The 18,011-nt window shown below is 41.0% G+C and overlaps 1 protein-coding gene across 1 annotated transcript in view; it reads right to left on the bottom strand.

Moving 5' to 3' along the window:
- Positions 1–656: 656 nt before the first annotated feature.
- The window catches only part of klf7b (Kruppel-like factor 7b), a 41,865-nt gene continuing 24,510 nt past the window's right edge, over positions 657–18,011 (bottom strand). The window contains exons 2-4 of the mRNA XM_043248487.1: positions 14,991–15,600; positions 10,376–10,499; positions 657–5,521 (exon numbers count right to left, since the gene is read on the bottom strand). Of these exons, the coding sequence (XP_043104422.1) occupies positions 5,470–5,521; positions 10,376–10,499; positions 14,991–15,600 (786 nt within the window). The 3' untranslated portion in view covers positions 657–5,469. The remainder of the gene's footprint in view (positions 5,522–10,375; positions 10,500–14,990; positions 15,601–18,011) is intronic.

Below are 18,011 nucleotides of genomic sequence, written 5' to 3'. Positions count from 1 at the left end.
TAAAATGGCCGACATTCACACACCTGCAGAGCTGATTCTAGTATACCAGGACTGATTTTTATGGACGAGTAAGCTGTACTGCAGAGGATATGATTGTCTTTGCTGTCACTTTTGATCAGTTGAATGCCTCCTTGTTGACTAAAAATGTTAATTTATTTTTTAATATAAATACAATGGGAAACTAATATTCAGTTATTCAGTACTATGGTATATCAAAGCACAGTGATAATATAAACTAAAACAAACTGTGTAAGCGTAGAGGAATTATGTATTTTTTATGTTTATTTTTATTATTAATATTACTATTCTTTTTTTTCCCTTTATGAATCATTTATTTGTTACTGTGAACATTGGTAAAATTGATTCAAACACAACAATATCTATCTGCAAACAAGATTTGATAGTCTTTGACCTTCACAGTGCTGTTGTTGGTGATTGTGTTTGGCTTTCCAATTCCAATGAACCGTGGCCACACAAAAAAAGTCATTTTGAGCCAATATACACATAGCCATTGTCACAATGTGGTGATTTCTGTGACAAAAACGGTCTAGTAATGAGTCTCGGCTATTTGAAAGAGCTCCACCAAAGGTTATAAAAGGTTATGACAAGACTGCGTTTCTCTCACTCGCTGTCAAAGAAAATGTCAGACTGAGGCATTCAGATTCTACCATTTATTACACTTATTACATTCTTAAATAAAAATGCTCCACTGAACAGTTCTTGCATAGATATCTTACAATACCAATTTAAAAAAGAATTATGAAACAGACCAGTAACAAAAATAAATTTCATCTTCTTCCTTAATAAAGAACATTACCATACTAACATTATATCATACAAATAATAATATTTTAAACACTTTGTACAGCAAAAGAACCAATAAAGAAAAACACACAAGGAAAGAACAGAATAGAAAAAAGAAACGCAGAGGAAGAGTGTGAAGATTACAGGAAGTGAGGGGGTGGAGTGTTAGTGATGTGGCGAGGGAAAGAGAGGACAGTGAATATGAGGGTCCCTGCTCTAGCGAGAAACTACATGCTTCAGCCTACATATGGCAAAATGTCGTCCTACTTCCATACAGATAAATCAAGATGGCACATAACTGTTCTATTTTTTCCCCTTTCTTTCTTTTTTCAGATCTGTACCTGTTCGACCAACTGGCGGCTGTCTGCGAGATCCATGTTTGGATAGAGATAGAGAGAGCACCTGTGAAAGCATTGAGGTCTGTTGTTGGCCGGTTGCTCCCTGGTTAATGATGTCTAGGGACATTCATAGGTAAGAGATCGCTGACAGCTGGTAACACATAACTGCGGGATGAAGCTGAAGTGATAGCGTTTTCAGGAAGTGACCGTGGTTCTTCAGGTGCAGGGTGGGACAAATGGGGGTGGGGGGAAAGGAACGCAAAAAGCCAAAAGGAAAGACCTGGTGAAAACCTTGTGTACTGACATATCAAGTTTGGACAAACACGGATACAGATGCACTTCAAGATGCAGTATATCTCAAGACATCTCCTGGTTCTCAGCTCTGTTTCTGAGTGACTGGGAACTTAATGAATGAGTATTTTAATATATATGCAGAATAGCAGACTTTATTTTGATGCGCTTTTGGCTAAAAAGACCATTTATGTTATGCCGTGAACCTACAAGCTTTATCTATTAAGCAGAAGAATGAATTGTTCCCAAGTTCTTGTGATAAGTGCATCTTGAAATGCCACTAAATGTTATGTAGACAATCGACAGCAGTGTCATTTAAACAGACTAAGCTAGCTGTAACAATGAAGAGTGTTATGCAGTGAAATGTTGTTCCAATACGGACAATAAAAAAAGGAAAAAATTGTCACCTCTGACCTTTTGTCATAAAATTCCCTTGTGATGTTTCAAGCATCTTTTTGTATAAAATTTAAGCTGCCAAAAGCCTCTTTGAAGCTAAAAAGCAAACGGCTTGGGAAGGGAGCTTCACTGGAAGAGTGCCCAGATCTAGTACACCTAAAATTGTTCCCTTAGAATGTTTTCAAACATTCTTACTGTCATGTAAAATGCTCCGCCACAGAATTATTTCCATGTCAAAGTCATACGGATAACTCGCGGTAGATAAAGTGGTCTTCTGTACAGCTAAATCAGAATCGTGTTAGGATTTGAAGTGAACAATCGCTTTAAAACCGATCGCCTGGATGTTGATTTCTAAAGACATGCCTGACCTGCATTGACTATAGAAACGCTATAACCAATGCGACTAATTCGCTGTTTGAACTTCACGTTAGGCTCTAAACTCATCCTCAACTTTGCATTCAAACTGTATTTTACAAGCTCACATACTCGAGACCAAAGTCAATGGTCACCTAGACGTTCAAGAACGAATCATAGGAAGCTGGTGTAGGGCAGAAGAGATACTGTGAGAATAAAGTTAAACACAAATGTCTCTCTTTCATCACCCAGCTGTTTATTTGCAAATGCGTAAATCTTTGGGCAAAGTATGCATCAGACACCTATGCGATTGCCTGGACCGCTGCTGTCGTTCTGAGAGTGAGATATTAGGGCTTTCAAATGGCACTTGATATGTAAGGGGGATATGTACGACAAGTTGCCTGCTAATGAATCTGATTGGCCTATTCCGTATTTATTTGGTAACGTCTGGAGCATGTTGGCAAAAAAGATTATTGTTTGTAGTTTTGCATTTAACGTTGCCTTGCACTGTATTTAAACAGACAATATTTATATGTATAATCTTATTTGATGACTGGCTTCATTGTTTGTCGTTGTCAAAGAAAATGATATGAAGCATTTTTTTAAGTTCCTGCTTTCCTGCTGTTCTATCCCATATGGTGACTGAAGGAATAAGCAGAATCTTCATTTTGTAGAGTAAAGTAGAGCAGTGTGAAACAAATGTAGCTTCTCATCACTGCTACTTGCAAGTAAGATGAAAATGCAACCCTTTCAAAGCTTTAACGTTGATGTGACACATGTAGAATGCTGTACACTGTCAATAATTGCCCCATTTATGGAATTGTGGGATTTTAGAGAACGTATTATGACACTGTAGGAATACATCCTGCTTGCTTGCTTTACAGAAACTCATACATACAGTCGTCACATACACAGGCCGCTTCTTGCGGAAAAAAGTGCCACAAACCACAACTGATTGTACATTAGTGGAGATGAATCAATTCACCTCCTGTTTGTCAATTTTGGCATGACTTTGCATTTCAATGGAGAAAATGACATGGGATAATAAAAAGTCAACTATAAAATCAACTGGCAACTGAAATCGAACGCGTAGTTGTGGTCAAACAATAGTGACGGCGTGTGTGAGTCTGTGTATGTGAGTGTGTGTACGTGTCATAGAAGAGCTGCCTTCAGCAGGCCTCAAACCAAGAGGAAGGCACCAACCCTTCACTCTTAGGCAGTGCTGCACTGAGAGTTTCAGCATCGATTGTTAAGCTGGAGGTCCCCCGAGGGATACTCCAGGATCGTTTAGTAGAGTCTGCGATGACTCCGAAACTTGTTACCGCTGAATCGTAATGGCTTTCAATCTCCCTTGCAGCCATTAAATCAATGCAGAAGAGGAGGGTCGGCAGGGAAACGCCCTGATTGCGACGCCACGACAGGCTTCACAACCTTGGGAATGATGATATATATTTTGTCCCCACGATTTAGAAGCTGATTGTTAACGGAGCTAGACCTAGGCCCGGTTTAGCATAATTTACTCGAATGTATCAACAAGCTCTCGATTTAACGTCTGACGTCTGGATGGAATGCAATCCTACAAAACAACAATTGCTAAAACCCTGCTGTGAAGATTTCGGTGCAAAACAAATAATGCTGAGAGGCAAGCTGTGCATGTATGTGTGCGAGTGTGTGTATCTGTCTGAAAGAGGCTGCCATGCAGTGTTTCGTTTTAACGCTGTTCATTAACTTGGTAATTATTGTTCTACTTTTTTTTTCTTCTTTAGTTTTTCTCAGGAAAAAGCCAAGAGCAAAGAAACCGTTCTGTCTGTATTGCGGTGTGTGTGTGTGAAGTTTTTTTTTAATGCATTTTTTGTTTTCTGCTTTTTTCCCTCCAAGTACTTTTTTGTTTTTATGCTTTTTTTTGTTTTGTTTTTGAGCTTTTTTTTGACTGTATGAAAAAAGGCACAGAGAACATTGAAAAAATCAGTGCAGACAATGGATACGAAACAGGCAAAGTTTGTCTGGGCTGATGCCACCAAGTTCTTTTGGATCCTGATCCCAGCAGGTGCTCCAAACTGAGAGTCAAACGTCCTGCCAGATGTCCCCCCCCCCATAGTTTCTCCTCCGTTGGTTTCCTCAGCGGCACCGGACTACTACGTTCTTACACGGGTGCCAGTATCAACACAAAGCAAAAGAACTTCTTCCAGTGTCAAGAGCGACACACAAGGTCCGTGCCGACGTGCTCTGGTTCGCTTTTCCCGGATCAAGTCAGAGCAAAGCAAAATGAAAAACAGAAGACTTCTGTCCTTTCATACCAAGCCAGCAATCCCAATCTTTTTTTGGGGGGTTTCTGTTCCCGTCTTACGCTTCAAACGTTTCCTTTCAGTGCCAGATAGCAGTCACTGAACCTTGTGCATACTGAGAAGGGCTCACAGTTCCCTCCCGTTGCCCGAATGTGCACATTTATGCTTGTTCACAAAGCAAAGTTTTTACTTTTCAGAAGTTTAAGACATTTCACCTCAGAAGGAAAACAAACCATCTTTTTTAACACTGTCTTTAAAAAAAAAAACAAAGGCAAGAAAGTGTCGCTGCGCATCATTTCGGTCGCCCGTGAAGTGACGGGCGTGAAGAGCAGAGAAGAGTTCGCTCCTGAGCGAAGAGTACGAGAAGTCAGCACACATCCTGAGCGTTGCCGTATTTTTTTTCTTTTTAATTTTTTTCCCCACGCAGAACCTACTTCGGGGGCCGGACGTTGCGTTTGGCCGCTTGTTCATTGGTCACTACTCAAAACGTATTGGCAATGTTGTTTTCCGTGTTTGGTTGTTTGCTGTATTACGACATAGCTGCAGGTTGGTTATTGTGATGTGTCCTTGGAAAAAGAAAAAGGAAGTTCCAGAATGTACATTGAACATGATTCTCTAGTAGAACCGTTATGTTACGTGATGAATGGCATGTGCGTTTCGGTTTTATACATGTAGAGTTGAGTATCCGTTCCATGCTAATGGTTGATTTACTGTACACAAAGAGAATGACGGAAAAAAAACGGTGGCGTTTGGCAGTGTCTGACCTCCAAGCTAACTCGGTAAGGCATGGCTAATCGCTGATGAAAAGGCTTTTAGACTTTCAAAATCCAACAACGTTTGCCCACGCTGCCTCACATGTTCCCTCTGGTGACGTTTGCGGCCAGACCCCTCATGTGCACCCAAAGTCTGTTGTGAATGTTCCCGTCTGGGCGGTGCACACCTGTTCTCCTCTTCGTTCTCACTCGTTTTCTCTCACTCTCTCTCTCCCGTCTCCCTCGGCCTTAGATATGTCGCTTCATGTGCAAAGCCAAGTGATCAGACCTGGAAAAACATCTGTAAAGAGAGAAGGAGAGACAGTTAGCTTGGATTCACTTAAGGAAACACAGTTATCATCGCACTAAAGAGGGACGCAGTCTGAGTTTCTTGGAAGACGTGTGGCTGCTTTGCAGATGGAACAGAGAAAACAACATTTGGCGTTTGGGGAAAAAAAATGAATTTTTAAGCATAGCCAGCTTTTTGCTCTAAAACTGGTGACAGATCGTTTCGAACGCATTTCTTGCCAATGCAGTTAGTAGGGAAGTCTGTGCCGAGCCTTGCGAAAGAAATAATTTTTTCGGAGTGCGACCACAAATCACACCGAGCCTGTTTGAATTAAGAAATTATTTCGAGGCTGGAGGTGAAATGGTATTGTTTAAACTGTGCGGCCGCATTAGTTATGTAGCACTTGAGTCATGGCGGTTGGTTTCTCGTCGTAGGCCGTGGGCTTTTTTGTGTCATCATCAATTAACCTCACATGTAGCCACTGCCGATAGGAGCAATAAATAAATGTGCTTGAAGAATATGGTGTTGCAATGCCATGTCTGTTACATTTATGCAGCTATGTGGATTTCGATATTACAGCTATAGTTTTAAAAGTGAATCTTAACTGGAATGAATAAAAACTCAGAGTGTAGAGAGTTGGAAAGGAGTGGAGAATTATAATTTCAATTTGCCTCTGGCTGTATCCATTATTAATTAGTCAAGAGCCACAGTGTTAACTCCTCTGTTGCTTTTTGGATGGGAAGCAGCCAAGATAGAAAATGGGGTGGAAGGAGGATGTACAGGTAAACACAGTTGGTTTTCAAATGAGTCTTCTCGAAGATCTTCTATATTATATATAAGTCAGGTGGTTTCTGGTTTTCCCCCGTTGCTTTGCAAAATTCTGTTCAAAACGTTGAAAAAATGTATAACCATTTTCTCAGTATTTTCTCTGTATGTCCCTTCAAGAAAATTCCTTTGATCATATTTGGAATGATCAGTCAGTTCAATTATGGTTTAAGGTCTATGGAGTGCAGAAGCCAGTTTTTAGAAGTTACAATCTCATTAATTTTTACAATTCCATAGAAACCTTTCAAAACTACAGTTTAAGAATTGGTTAAGCATTGACATTGTCCAACTGAAAAAGAGCAGTTCACTACCCATGAATCCTGAAATCAATATTTTTATATTGAACCATTGTTTTGACATTCAGTTTTTCCCTCATATCCATAACAGGGCTTTTTTTGGTTTTCTTATTTTCTAATGTTTCCAATGTTAAAGTTCTATTGTTTTCTAAGTTCTAATGTAAAAAATATTTTCACAACCAAAAGTGGATGGTTACAGTATTATTATTTGCATTATTTTCAGGACAATTAAGCCCATATCGCCAACCATTTCTTATATTTTTTATTTTTAACACAGCTGGACTGCTGTACTGACCAATCAGCATTTGCCAGTGGTTTCATTTTATGTGAATGACAGCTGCACATTGTTCTATTGTTCAGGTATGTGAATTTTTGGCAGAGCCTGATGACACTGTATATTACACTCAGTTAAATTTTTGTTTGTGATTTGCATCAATCTTGGTGTGGCTTTTAGGTGTGTGTGTGCGCACGCATGGAGGCAGGGCAGAGCGACTGGACAGATGGTCCTGTGACTCACTGTAAGTGGCTGCTACACCAGCTGGCACACCCTTAGATCTCATAACCCCTCCCCCCACCTCTCACTCAACCCCTCTCAACACCCGACAGGGGGCTGTGCTTGATTAGGCAGGATTAATGATGCCCAATACACTGGTGTGTGTGACTGTGAGACAGTATGACTGTGTATGTGTTGGCTGACTGTATTTACTGTTAGACTGCCCATGACTGTTGCTCCTCATAACCCATTGTGATGATAACACAAACACACGTGCAGTCAGTAATTACATTTAGAAGAGAAAAGCAATGCAACTCATGCTGTTCCAAACTTATATGCCTTTTTTCATGTTTAAACATTGATGTAGGCTGCCTATTTGTAGTTATTTTTTTTGTTTCAGTTTTTGCATTATTTTGAATTAGTAATACTAGTATTACCATACTACTTTTCAAAATGTAATAATGACATTTAGAAGAAAAGAAAAATCTGAGAATAATTACATTAAGAACATTTTTCCTTATTCAAAGCTTTGATTTTGCATAGTGATGTAGTTGAGATGCATTTTGGTGCCAGTATCATTTTAGTATTTATATGCTATTATAGTATTTATTAATCAGTCACTCAAGCTTTTATTTCTATATTTGTATATATTTGTAACTTTCCTTTTCAACCTTTTTTTCAGTTTTGGAACAATTTGAAATGACAAAACATAATTTTAGGTAAACCTTCCATTTAAAGAGCATAGGTTATTTAAGTTGAACTAAATACTTGTGGGTTCGACAATTACTGTTGATTAAGACTTTTAACCTCAGGTTGCCCCAGAGGGACCGTCTATGTAACTTAAGACAGTTGCAAATGTCTGGCACCGTTTCATAAATTGTAGAAGAAATGTCAATGTCACGTTTGGTGCTATTCTATTCTATTTCATGATCTGATCAGGAAGTTCAGCTCTGTTACAGGACTCACCCTGAACCAACTGGAAGTGTCAAAGAGGACAGTTGCAAAACTGAAGACCATAATGGACAATTTTTGCACATTTTTTCAACAGAGTGCACTCTGAATCACCTTTAGCCGCTGGCTTATTCCATCCAGATTCGACTGGGCATCCTACCTGCCATTAGACTGTACTGTACTGCCTCCTATCTTTCCTACACATTACTCTTGATTTTTGTCCCAGTGAAGAGTGATAATGCTGCACAAGGTCACTTTCACATCCCAGCAGCATCGCTGTTCACACTTGTAATACTTTTTCCACTCTATATACAACACCCATAATGCAATGCACAACTAAAAATGGATGTGGTCCCCAAAGAGATTCTTCAAGGTTTAGTATTAAAAGCGAGTAACAGGGGGGCTCAATTTATAAACGCTTCCCAGGGAATGATGGAGGTCTATCGGTGCGGATTCTGCAGCGGAGCTAAATTGCTTAGGCAAGACTCCAAATTCAGAAGATGCCCTTGTTTATACCTGACATGAGGGAGAAAGAATTGCCAAAGTAGATTTGCTTATCCAAGCCGGCTCCTCCTCCTTTTGTCATGCAATAGCTGCCAAACACTGAGTAATGAGTGTAGGGACACAGATTTCCCCATGCCTTCCCCCAGAGAGTTCACGTGCTTGGCTGCGCCCGAGGGAAAACAACGCTGTTCAGGTGTCAGCAGCAGTCTGCAGAACAGAGGCTGTCCCAGCCGCGTCTTGTCCGCTGGGATCGGCGGAGCTTCATTGTGATGGAGCAGCAGAGAAATGTTCAATGGACAACTTTCAAAAGGCTGCAGAGAGGTTGGTTTGATGCCGACGGCGAGACAGGGAGCCGTGTCTAATTGTGCTTCCACCTGGAGCTGGCTCAGTGGGCACGCGGCCTCCACTGTGTAATTGCTGCCCGCATGCCAGGCCCGAGTGACAGCTTCCTAATACTGTCACCTGACAGGCTATCACTCTTTCTCCCCATGCTAATGCAAATCTCTCTTTTTCTCCACTGTTCCTGTGTCTCTTCACCTCTTTATCACCAACACACACACAAACACATGTTCACCCCGTTGCCTCTGCATCGTGTGTCTGCCCTAAAATAGCACTTAAAATTTAGATGGGGATCCCACGGTCATGGAAAACATATAAATATGAAATAAAAGGGAATTTTGAGCTAGTGATCTCCTGTCTTAGAATGTATAAATGCATTTACTGTATGTTCAGCTGTAACGTGTCAACTACATGTCAGCTTTTTCTCATTAATTTTCAACTGCATGTCTGTTAATTGTCAAAGCTATAATGATAAAGGCCCCTGGGAAGCGATATCGTTGGTCAGAACTATTTTTTCCAGCTGATGAATGATAGAAACATTGACACCCAATCAGAATCCATCCTGCTATAACACGCTTGAGAATTTAAAGCTTAGAATAAACAGATGATATCGTTTGCTGAAGTGGATGCTAATATCATTATCTTTATAGTTATTATTCTTAGTGTGAATGGGCCTTTACCGTTTCATTTCATTTAGTTTCTTTAAACAAAGTGCATTTAATTTAGCATTTGTCAGCAATAACATCAGAGTAATTGTTGGCTTGTTGTATTGACCAGAATTTAAATATCAGTGCATTTAGTATGCAAATTGCGATTAGTTACTCTACATAACGTCCTACAAAAAATGCTTACTGTGTGCTGATGTTTCAGTATTCAGTCAAAAAACCCAATCAAATATGCTGTGTCTTTCCTCTAGAGCCCTACGTGCATCCATTTCATCCTGTGCTTCTCCCCAGCTCTTTTATATTACTGTTACATAACTATCTTACCTTGGAATGCACACCCATGCCTGTAACTTCTCCTTCCCCCTGCACTCAAGCCACAGTGTGGGCATAAGCAGTACCGATGGGAGGACGGAGGAAAGTGGAACAGAATGTGAGAATGAGATATTCGCAGTAATTCGGTAATGGGTATCACAGGACCAGACTGTGAATGAGTTATTCAGCAGGGAACTGGGCCTGCACTAACTTCCAATGAGCCCAATGCAGTACAGCTATGTGCGTGCCATCAGAGAGAATTCGAGAAAACAAGAGCGAAGGGAGGGAGAGAGTTATAAGGGAGAGAGTTTAGTCTTGTGGTCTCATAACTTGAGGAATTTGTTTATGGGCACTTGAGGACTGTGGACTTGTGTTATTGAGAGTGTGTGTGTGTACGTGTGTGTGTTGAGGTTGGGGGGGCAAATATGTTAAATATGTGCATACATTTATTGTGAGCTAGCTTATGCGGTGTGTCTCTTACCTGTCGCAGTGGTTGCACTTGAAAGGTTTGGCACCGGTGTGTTTGCGGTAGTGCCTCGTCAGTTCGTCGCTTCGTGCGAAACGCCATTCACAGCCTTCCCAGGAGCATTTGTAAGGCTTCTCACCTGCATGCACAAACACACATCATTTAATCCCTGCTTCGCCATTCACACACACCTGTACACAGATGGTGCACCTCTGGAGCAAGGCAGCCGCTGTGCCACTGTGAGCACCGTCAGCAGTTCCATTATCTACATCATTCATTACTGTTTCTCTCAAATCACACATCCAAGCCAGCCAATCACATTGCTCGTTTCTCTCCCAGTCGACCAATCGCATCTCTGTAGCCCAAATCACCTGGATTTTCAGTCGTTGAAACGTAAAAAATGCTGTCTTTTCAGGTAATATACGGAGACGATCATTTTCAGACACCGAAATTGATTCGATCAAGGGTCATTTTCCATCTTTTCTTAAATTGAAGAGGAGCTGCCTAAATGTGCTCAGTCACCGTAACAGAACGAATTCATAACCCAAAGTCAAGTATCCAAAATGAAGCCATTTGTGCTAAATGTTCTCCACCCTCCCAGTGAGCTCTGAAATTCAAATGAAGTTAAACAGATGGTAAAGGAGATACCAATTGTTCCACATGCTGTACTTTTATGTCTCAGATTTAAAATATGGCCTTGAGTGAGGGAGGAAGGGGGGGTTTCAGCACCCGAAGACAGGGTCCCGGCACAGTTGCAGTGTTCCTGGGGAACAGAATGGGCTTCAGCCTGGGGCTTGGGTGGGAATGGGGAGGGTGTCGATGGCACTGATTCAGATCCGGAGGTGGTAATGATAATTGGGGTCTTAATGACGCTTAATGGGAAACAATGCCATATTCACAGTGCAAGAGCTGCCAGCTTCTCCAGCAAACAATGTGTGCACCAATCTTCCTAACTAGAGTAAGGCACTATTAAATTTGAAGTTGCCCAATTGGAAATAGTTGTTCACTAAATTGATGCTGACCATGCTTCTAAACCAGGATGACCACCAAGTGGTTAATTTATTTCTTCAATAAAAACACATGATGTTGTAGGCTCATTTTAATTACTTTAATTTAGGTTTAGGTTAAGATTTTCAAGACATGTTGTTGGCTTGTCAAAGCCTTGTCTTAAAAATAAAATGATATATTTGATAAAATTTTAGAATGTTAGATTCACATTCAGTCAGTCAGACAAAAGTTAATACAGTAGGTTGCTATGGCATTATGAGCAGTTGTTCGAGCATTACTAGGTAGTTGCTTAGAATGAGTTTGTGTTTGAGTAGATTGATGTAAGGTTAAACAGATAGATAGAAACAGATGGATAGATGATCTGACAGAACTTAAACCACATAAACACACTGCATTACACAAAATAATGTTCATTTTAGCAACATCATATGACCCCTATAACCAGTCTGGACCAGCACAGAAAATCATGCTGTTCTGTGCTAGTCTTTCAGTAAGGATATGCTTGGACCTCCACGACTGACTCTGTATACTGAAGGACAAAATCATAGAGAGGAATGGAAATGATTACAGGCTGTTATTTTCCGTTCCTCTTTTTCCTTTTTTTGTTAGAAAAAAATTATCCAATAAGATGTGGAGAAAGTGGAAGGTATTTGCTTTGCAATATTTCATATCCCAAAAATGTATGCAGTTGATATGAGCATACATATTGCTGTAATGAAATCAAAGGCTGTTCATCTATTTATCCTGTCTCGTTTTTTAGCTTTATGATGCAAGATGAGGTAAAGGATGACATAACGTCGGGTTTACCACTACATCGCTCGGTCGGTCCTGGAAGTCTCTTATGATGCAACACAAAGTAAAGAATGACATGGCAGTTGTGACGAGGAAAATGATTCCAAGTAAGATGTCTGACTGGTTTCCATCCCCCACAGACATTTCTAGACTTTCGATGACAAAGAAAGAGGATTTTTAAATATAATACAATGTACTTGGCCTTTTTTCCACTGGTTCACCTCTGGGAATACTGCAAACAAGCAACGGGCCTTCTTTGACATCTCTCATTTTTCTCTGCCAGGCGAGACGCACACAGACAAACAGCGGGTCAAAGTGCCTTGAGGTTTATTTTATTATGTTTGCCTGTCCTTGAGCTTCTTCAATTTATAAAATCAGTTGGAGAAAATATCACCACGTCTGCTCTCATGTTTGTGACTGCTACAAGTGCGCAGGAAGAACATCTCTGTGTCATTTGAAGAGTGGCGGGGGCCGCAGGTGTGGGACAGCAAACGTTTCGCACTACACTCACAATAATTGGCCAAAGACCCCCTCACGCTGGCTCCCTCCTTATGCCGTAGCCCCTCTTCCTCCCCCTTTTTATTTCCTTCCCTCTCTTGCCGTCTGACAGCAGCGAGGCAGGCTTGGACCTGCAACCAAGGCAACCATAACACAGGCCAATTATAACTTGGAGAGTCATGGATGCATGATGGAGTCGCCTAGCAACCAGCTGAGAGAGGTAGAGAGTGTTAAAGGAGAGAAGAGAGAGAGAGAAAGAGCCATCCAGTCGGTATGCAACCTATGGACACTCCGCAATACCAACCAATTATTGCTCGCTTTAGATATGCATGATGTAGTTGCCTGGCAACCCCAACTGTATCCAGAGAAGGGTAGGGAAAAGGTGGGATTGATTTGGCATATTGGCGCTTCAATTGGTATCTACAGCTGCAAATAATCAAACCATTACAGTCTTTTGATATAGTCTCCTAGCAACAAACCCCTTCCAAAACAGCAAGCTCCTTCCCTCGCACCAGTGTCCTAGGTATGTAAGGTGCAGTTAATTACATTTCCTCTGGACATGATGGTGGTAAGCTATTATTGTCTCAGAAGTTTAGATTTCGAAGGTAGTGCCCAATTATCATCCATTTATTTCTTCTTCTCCAGTGGCTCATGTTGCATTTGAAAATGAGCTATCTAATTCTAACCCACTTTTACCCTCTAAATCCCACTCAGGGATGTGCTATTAACTTCAGCAAACATTGTTGACGAAGCGAAGGAGAACCATGTCATTAAGCTCCACGGTTGCTCTACACATTTACGAGCATAAATGATCGAGTGAAAATGGGAAAAATAACTTGAACGACTTCTGACACCTGATCAAATGTATCTGTATATTAAAACAATCAGAATAAAACTCACTGATGCAGCTAACTTTGTATGCTTTAGTATGCTTTTGTTTTCTATCTGAGAAAGCGTGGTATTTTTTTTCCAGCATTCTTTGGCATGAGTGTTGTGGATTCTTTTTTTTTTTAAAGACAGCGTCAAGTTAAAAATAGTTCTAAAACGATTTCATGCATGTCAAGATTTCAGCATTCTGCTCCATCTGCTTCTCACTGTCTAGATGTTTTTGTACACAATCCATTTTCATGTGAAAGTTTAAACATTTTAGACATGCAGTGGGTTCATAAGTAAACTTTTTGGGAGCGTCCAGTCAAAACTAGTGATTAGCTTTGTAGCCTTTGTTATTTTCTCGGCTAATTAATGCATGCTTAACAACATCTGTCTCTAACATAATGTGACATTACATAACGCAATTAATATTCATGAGAAAAGCTTTCACCTTTCACATTTGTTACCTGCAGCGTATAAATATCTCCAATATTAGAAGAGGTGTGCTAATCACAAATATTCACATTTGTCAATTCGTGAACTGATTTATGTGACCTATAGATGTTCAGATGTTAAGGGTATGAGTCGGGTCTGCTTTTATTTATTACCACCTCTCAAGATATCTTAAAATATTTTGATTTCTACAGAATTTAGAGAAATTCTATTTCACTTTTCAGGGTCAAGAGTGCTCCTAATTTTATTCTCATTGCTTTATTAATCTACAGAAATGATAACCGAAAAAACAGGATTAAGCCAATTAAAAGAATAAATCTGTCTTCTGATAAACGCATCATGTGATGAGCGAGCAAGCCAAGATGTCTCTTCAGGGTTATATTTTCCCCTTTTTTCTCGCTATTGCCTATTTTCCCTCATTTTCAAAAGCTAAAGTGCCGCCTATACGCTAGAAACAGTCCAAAAGCGATTAGCATCACCAGCATTCGCAGGAACCTGCCGAGTCAACAGCTGGCCACAGGGGCCAGATACGCTGCATTGAGGCCACTGTCACAGTAGGTTTCGGGGCCACGGCAGAGTGCAACACGCTCCCAGGTTCAGCGAGAGGGCAGAAACGACGGCACCGGAGCGTGCAAGCCCGAATTAGCTGGGAAACGAGATTTAGCTCAGCCGGTCTATCAATCATCTTGCAATTACTGACTGCACTGGCAGGTTTTGAACGGTGTGGCTGGGTTCATTTTAGTCTGAGATTAAGGTGCAGGAGAGAGAAAACCAGCTATCTTGCTGTGGGGTTGTGCTGCAAAAATCGAGTTAGCTTCACAAGATCTCTTGTGACCCTTCTGTAGTATCAGGGGCTTGGCAAAGAAGATTTTCCAAACTCTAAAACTTCATCTCATTACACGCAGAGTTAGACCTGGTACAACGGAAATCTTTCTCTAGGAAAGCTAAAAATGCTACATGTGATTCTAAAGGCTAAAAAAAAACACATGTCATTGGTGCAGTTAATCACCTGTATGTGTCCTCTGGTGTGCCTTTAGGTGGGAGCTTTTTGTGTAAACCTTCCTACAGCCATTAAACTGGCAACGATGGACCCTCTTTTTGTTCTCCGGAATGTCCCCTCCGCCTACCGTTCCCAGTCCTCCCTCTCCATCGCTCTGTGCACCACGATTTGGTGGCGAAGGTAGCGAATGTGTCGCCACCAGCTTTGCTGCCCCAAGACCGACTTTCTTGGCCACCAATTTCAGCGTGAGCGTGCCATCAGCTGTGGCGGTAAGAGTCTGTGTAGGCTTGACAAGATGGCGTCCCAACTCCGGTGAGGAAGGCGGCGTGAGGGATGTGACTGCGTTTAGCTGGGCGGGATTAACCCCTCCACTGGCTTCTTTCAGCCCTGCCTCGGTATTCTTGGTGTTGGCTGGGGCATGAAGGTTTTTGGGTAGGGATACGAGCAGAGGTGGTGGGCTGGGCTCATCAGATAAACCGGGCAGGAGGGGGTCCATCAGGTCCTCGTCGCTGTCTCCCTTCATGAAGGCTGGCGTTAGAAGGCAGTCAAGCTCCTCGTCGAAGAGTTCCGAAAGCCTTTTGGGCTCCGTCTGTAGGTACCTCTCCAGTTCCAGACATGTCTGCAGGAGAAACAGAAATGCATAAACATGAGATGGTAAGCCTCAGAATACTCTTTAAATTCAGTGCTGTTTATAGAGGGAATGCTAACCATCGGAAAAAAAAAAAAAAAACACTGTTGATTTACAGCTGAACGTGCTACAATGAAACACAAGGCATGTCAACACATTTCCAGTTGGGATTGGTTCAGTTGGTTGCACTATGGAAGGTGTAAACGACTAAATCTGCTACACAGAGACTTTTGGACAGAAACATTTTGGAGTGCAGCTGGGAGGCAAGATTTTCTGGGAGAGAAACTGAACATCCGTGGAATTATTTCACTTGCTGCGGTTGAGAGAACAGTATTTATCTATGTAGCATAGAGCATTTCGTATGGTGCTTATTGAGCGAGAAATGACCGTCTTATTACTTAAGATACCTTTCCCCTCACCCTATTTTTTTCTCTGATGAATACTTTGGCAGACAGAGGGAGGACGGAAGAAAAAGACAGCGCTATCATGCCTCACTGACTGCTCACTCAGCAGTTTCTTTTTTAGTGGTTTAACATTATTGTTTCCCAGTCACAGTGGCCAGTTTGGATATTAGAGACTTCTGTTCACTGTGTTGCGGTAAAAGCACTTTAGCAGTCAAACAGCAGTAGAGTAAACCTTCCAACTCTTTACTTCATGTCAGCTGTAAATTACAGTCGCTGTACATGCCCTATCTTAACTTATTCTGTCATCTCCTTTACCTCAGACCTAAATAAATCGTCCAAAAAAAAGATTTTGCTCAGCATCTGTTGTCTGCTGATAAGCTGCACTTTTTATTCTATTTTACTGAATTGAAATATGCATACGCATGGAGTTTTCAAACTGGGGTTTGAGGGCCACTAGAGGGTCTAAAAAAAAAAAAAAAAAGAAACATGGTATGTGCATTTGAAATGTAATGAAATGTTTAACATTTTAGCAAAATTGCTTATTAATACTTGATAATACTTGATACTAGATATTATTGCTTTTTAACAGCAGGAACAACAAATCTCTCTTACATATACTTATATTACACATATTTTTTTTTACTCTGTGTGTATGTTTGTATGCATGTATGTATGTATGTATGTATATTATAGGGAATGCCTCTCAATAGGATCATATTTGAGGCCCTTGAAAACCCTTTGCATATATGGCTTTCTTAGTACGCTTAGTACATATTAAAAACGGTGCCAGATATATTCTAATGCAATCCCAGCTACTGCTGCAATGAAATATTGACCATTCAATTAACCTGCAGCCAAATGGTTCCTGTGCACTTTCTCTGACCTCATTGGTGACATCAAAAGAACAGCACTAATACTATAGCTACAATTTGACTCATGTTATGCAATACAGCAGAGCCTTCAACAAAGACTAAAATAACTGAAATGCAGTCCACTGCAGCAGCTACAATTTACCACTGCAAGCTCTCCCTGTGAGCTCTGCGTTCATTTATGATTCTGAGCACTACCTGGAAAGTGCATGAATTATCCATACACTGAAGCTTTTTTAGCCATGTTTTAGCGAGCAGGAATTTTAGCAACCGAGAGAGATCATGCACCTCTGGAATTATTCCATTCTTGTGCATTTTGTAGGCCTTATTACTTTAATAGATGCTCTGAGGACGTACCCAACCTGCATTGATAAGCACAAAGCATAAATTCTCTATGTCATGCAGCTTAAAGCAACATGCCGTTGAGAGATGACAGAGAGTTGAAAGAACTTGGCATAAGCACACTATATTTTTACACGGATCTGTGCAAAAACATAAAAAAAAAAAAAAAAAACAGAAAAGAAAATGTAGATGAAGTGAATCAACTCTTCTTACTGGCTGCTAGTGTAGAAGGCCCCTTCATACCCTGCTTATATTGTACGCACTGAGCTCCATCTATTATAAATGCAGTGCCAGGGGGTTCACAGGCAGCGCTAAGAGGCAATGTCAGACAAAGAGCGGGCAAAGAGAGGCGAGGGGGAGAATCGCAAAACTGTTATTAGCAAATGTGGATGCAGTCCAAGTTAGACACAAAGGGGAAATTATCGCCAATCTCAGAGTCAGTTCCTCTCGCTGTCTCCGCTCCCTGCTTGGATAATAAAGTCGGCACATTATCTAAACTAATGTGTTTATATCTTCACCCGCATCTAACAAAACAGCTTTTTTTTCACACCCTCTCTATTTTTGGGGTTGAAATTATGATGATTTTTCGCTCATACAAATAGATTTTAATTAAGCATTTTGGCTTTCATCAGATGTCGTTTGAAGTTCTACCTCTTGATGCAAAACCGATCTCTCCTGCGCTCCTCTCTCTCTCTCTTTCACTGTATCTCTCTCTCTCTCTCTCTTTCCCTACACAGCATGCACTGATGACTAATTAGCCACTCAAACGACCCAGCAAAGAGAGGCT

Source organism: Puntigrus tetrazona, chromosome 9, assembly GCF_018831695.1.
Source record: "Puntigrus tetrazona isolate hp1 chromosome 9, ASM1883169v1, whole genome shotgun sequence".
Classification (NCBI taxonomy): domain Eukaryota; kingdom Metazoa; phylum Chordata; class Actinopteri; order Cypriniformes; family Cyprinidae; genus Puntigrus; species Puntigrus tetrazona.
This window is presented reverse-complemented; position numbering and strand designations above follow the sequence as displayed.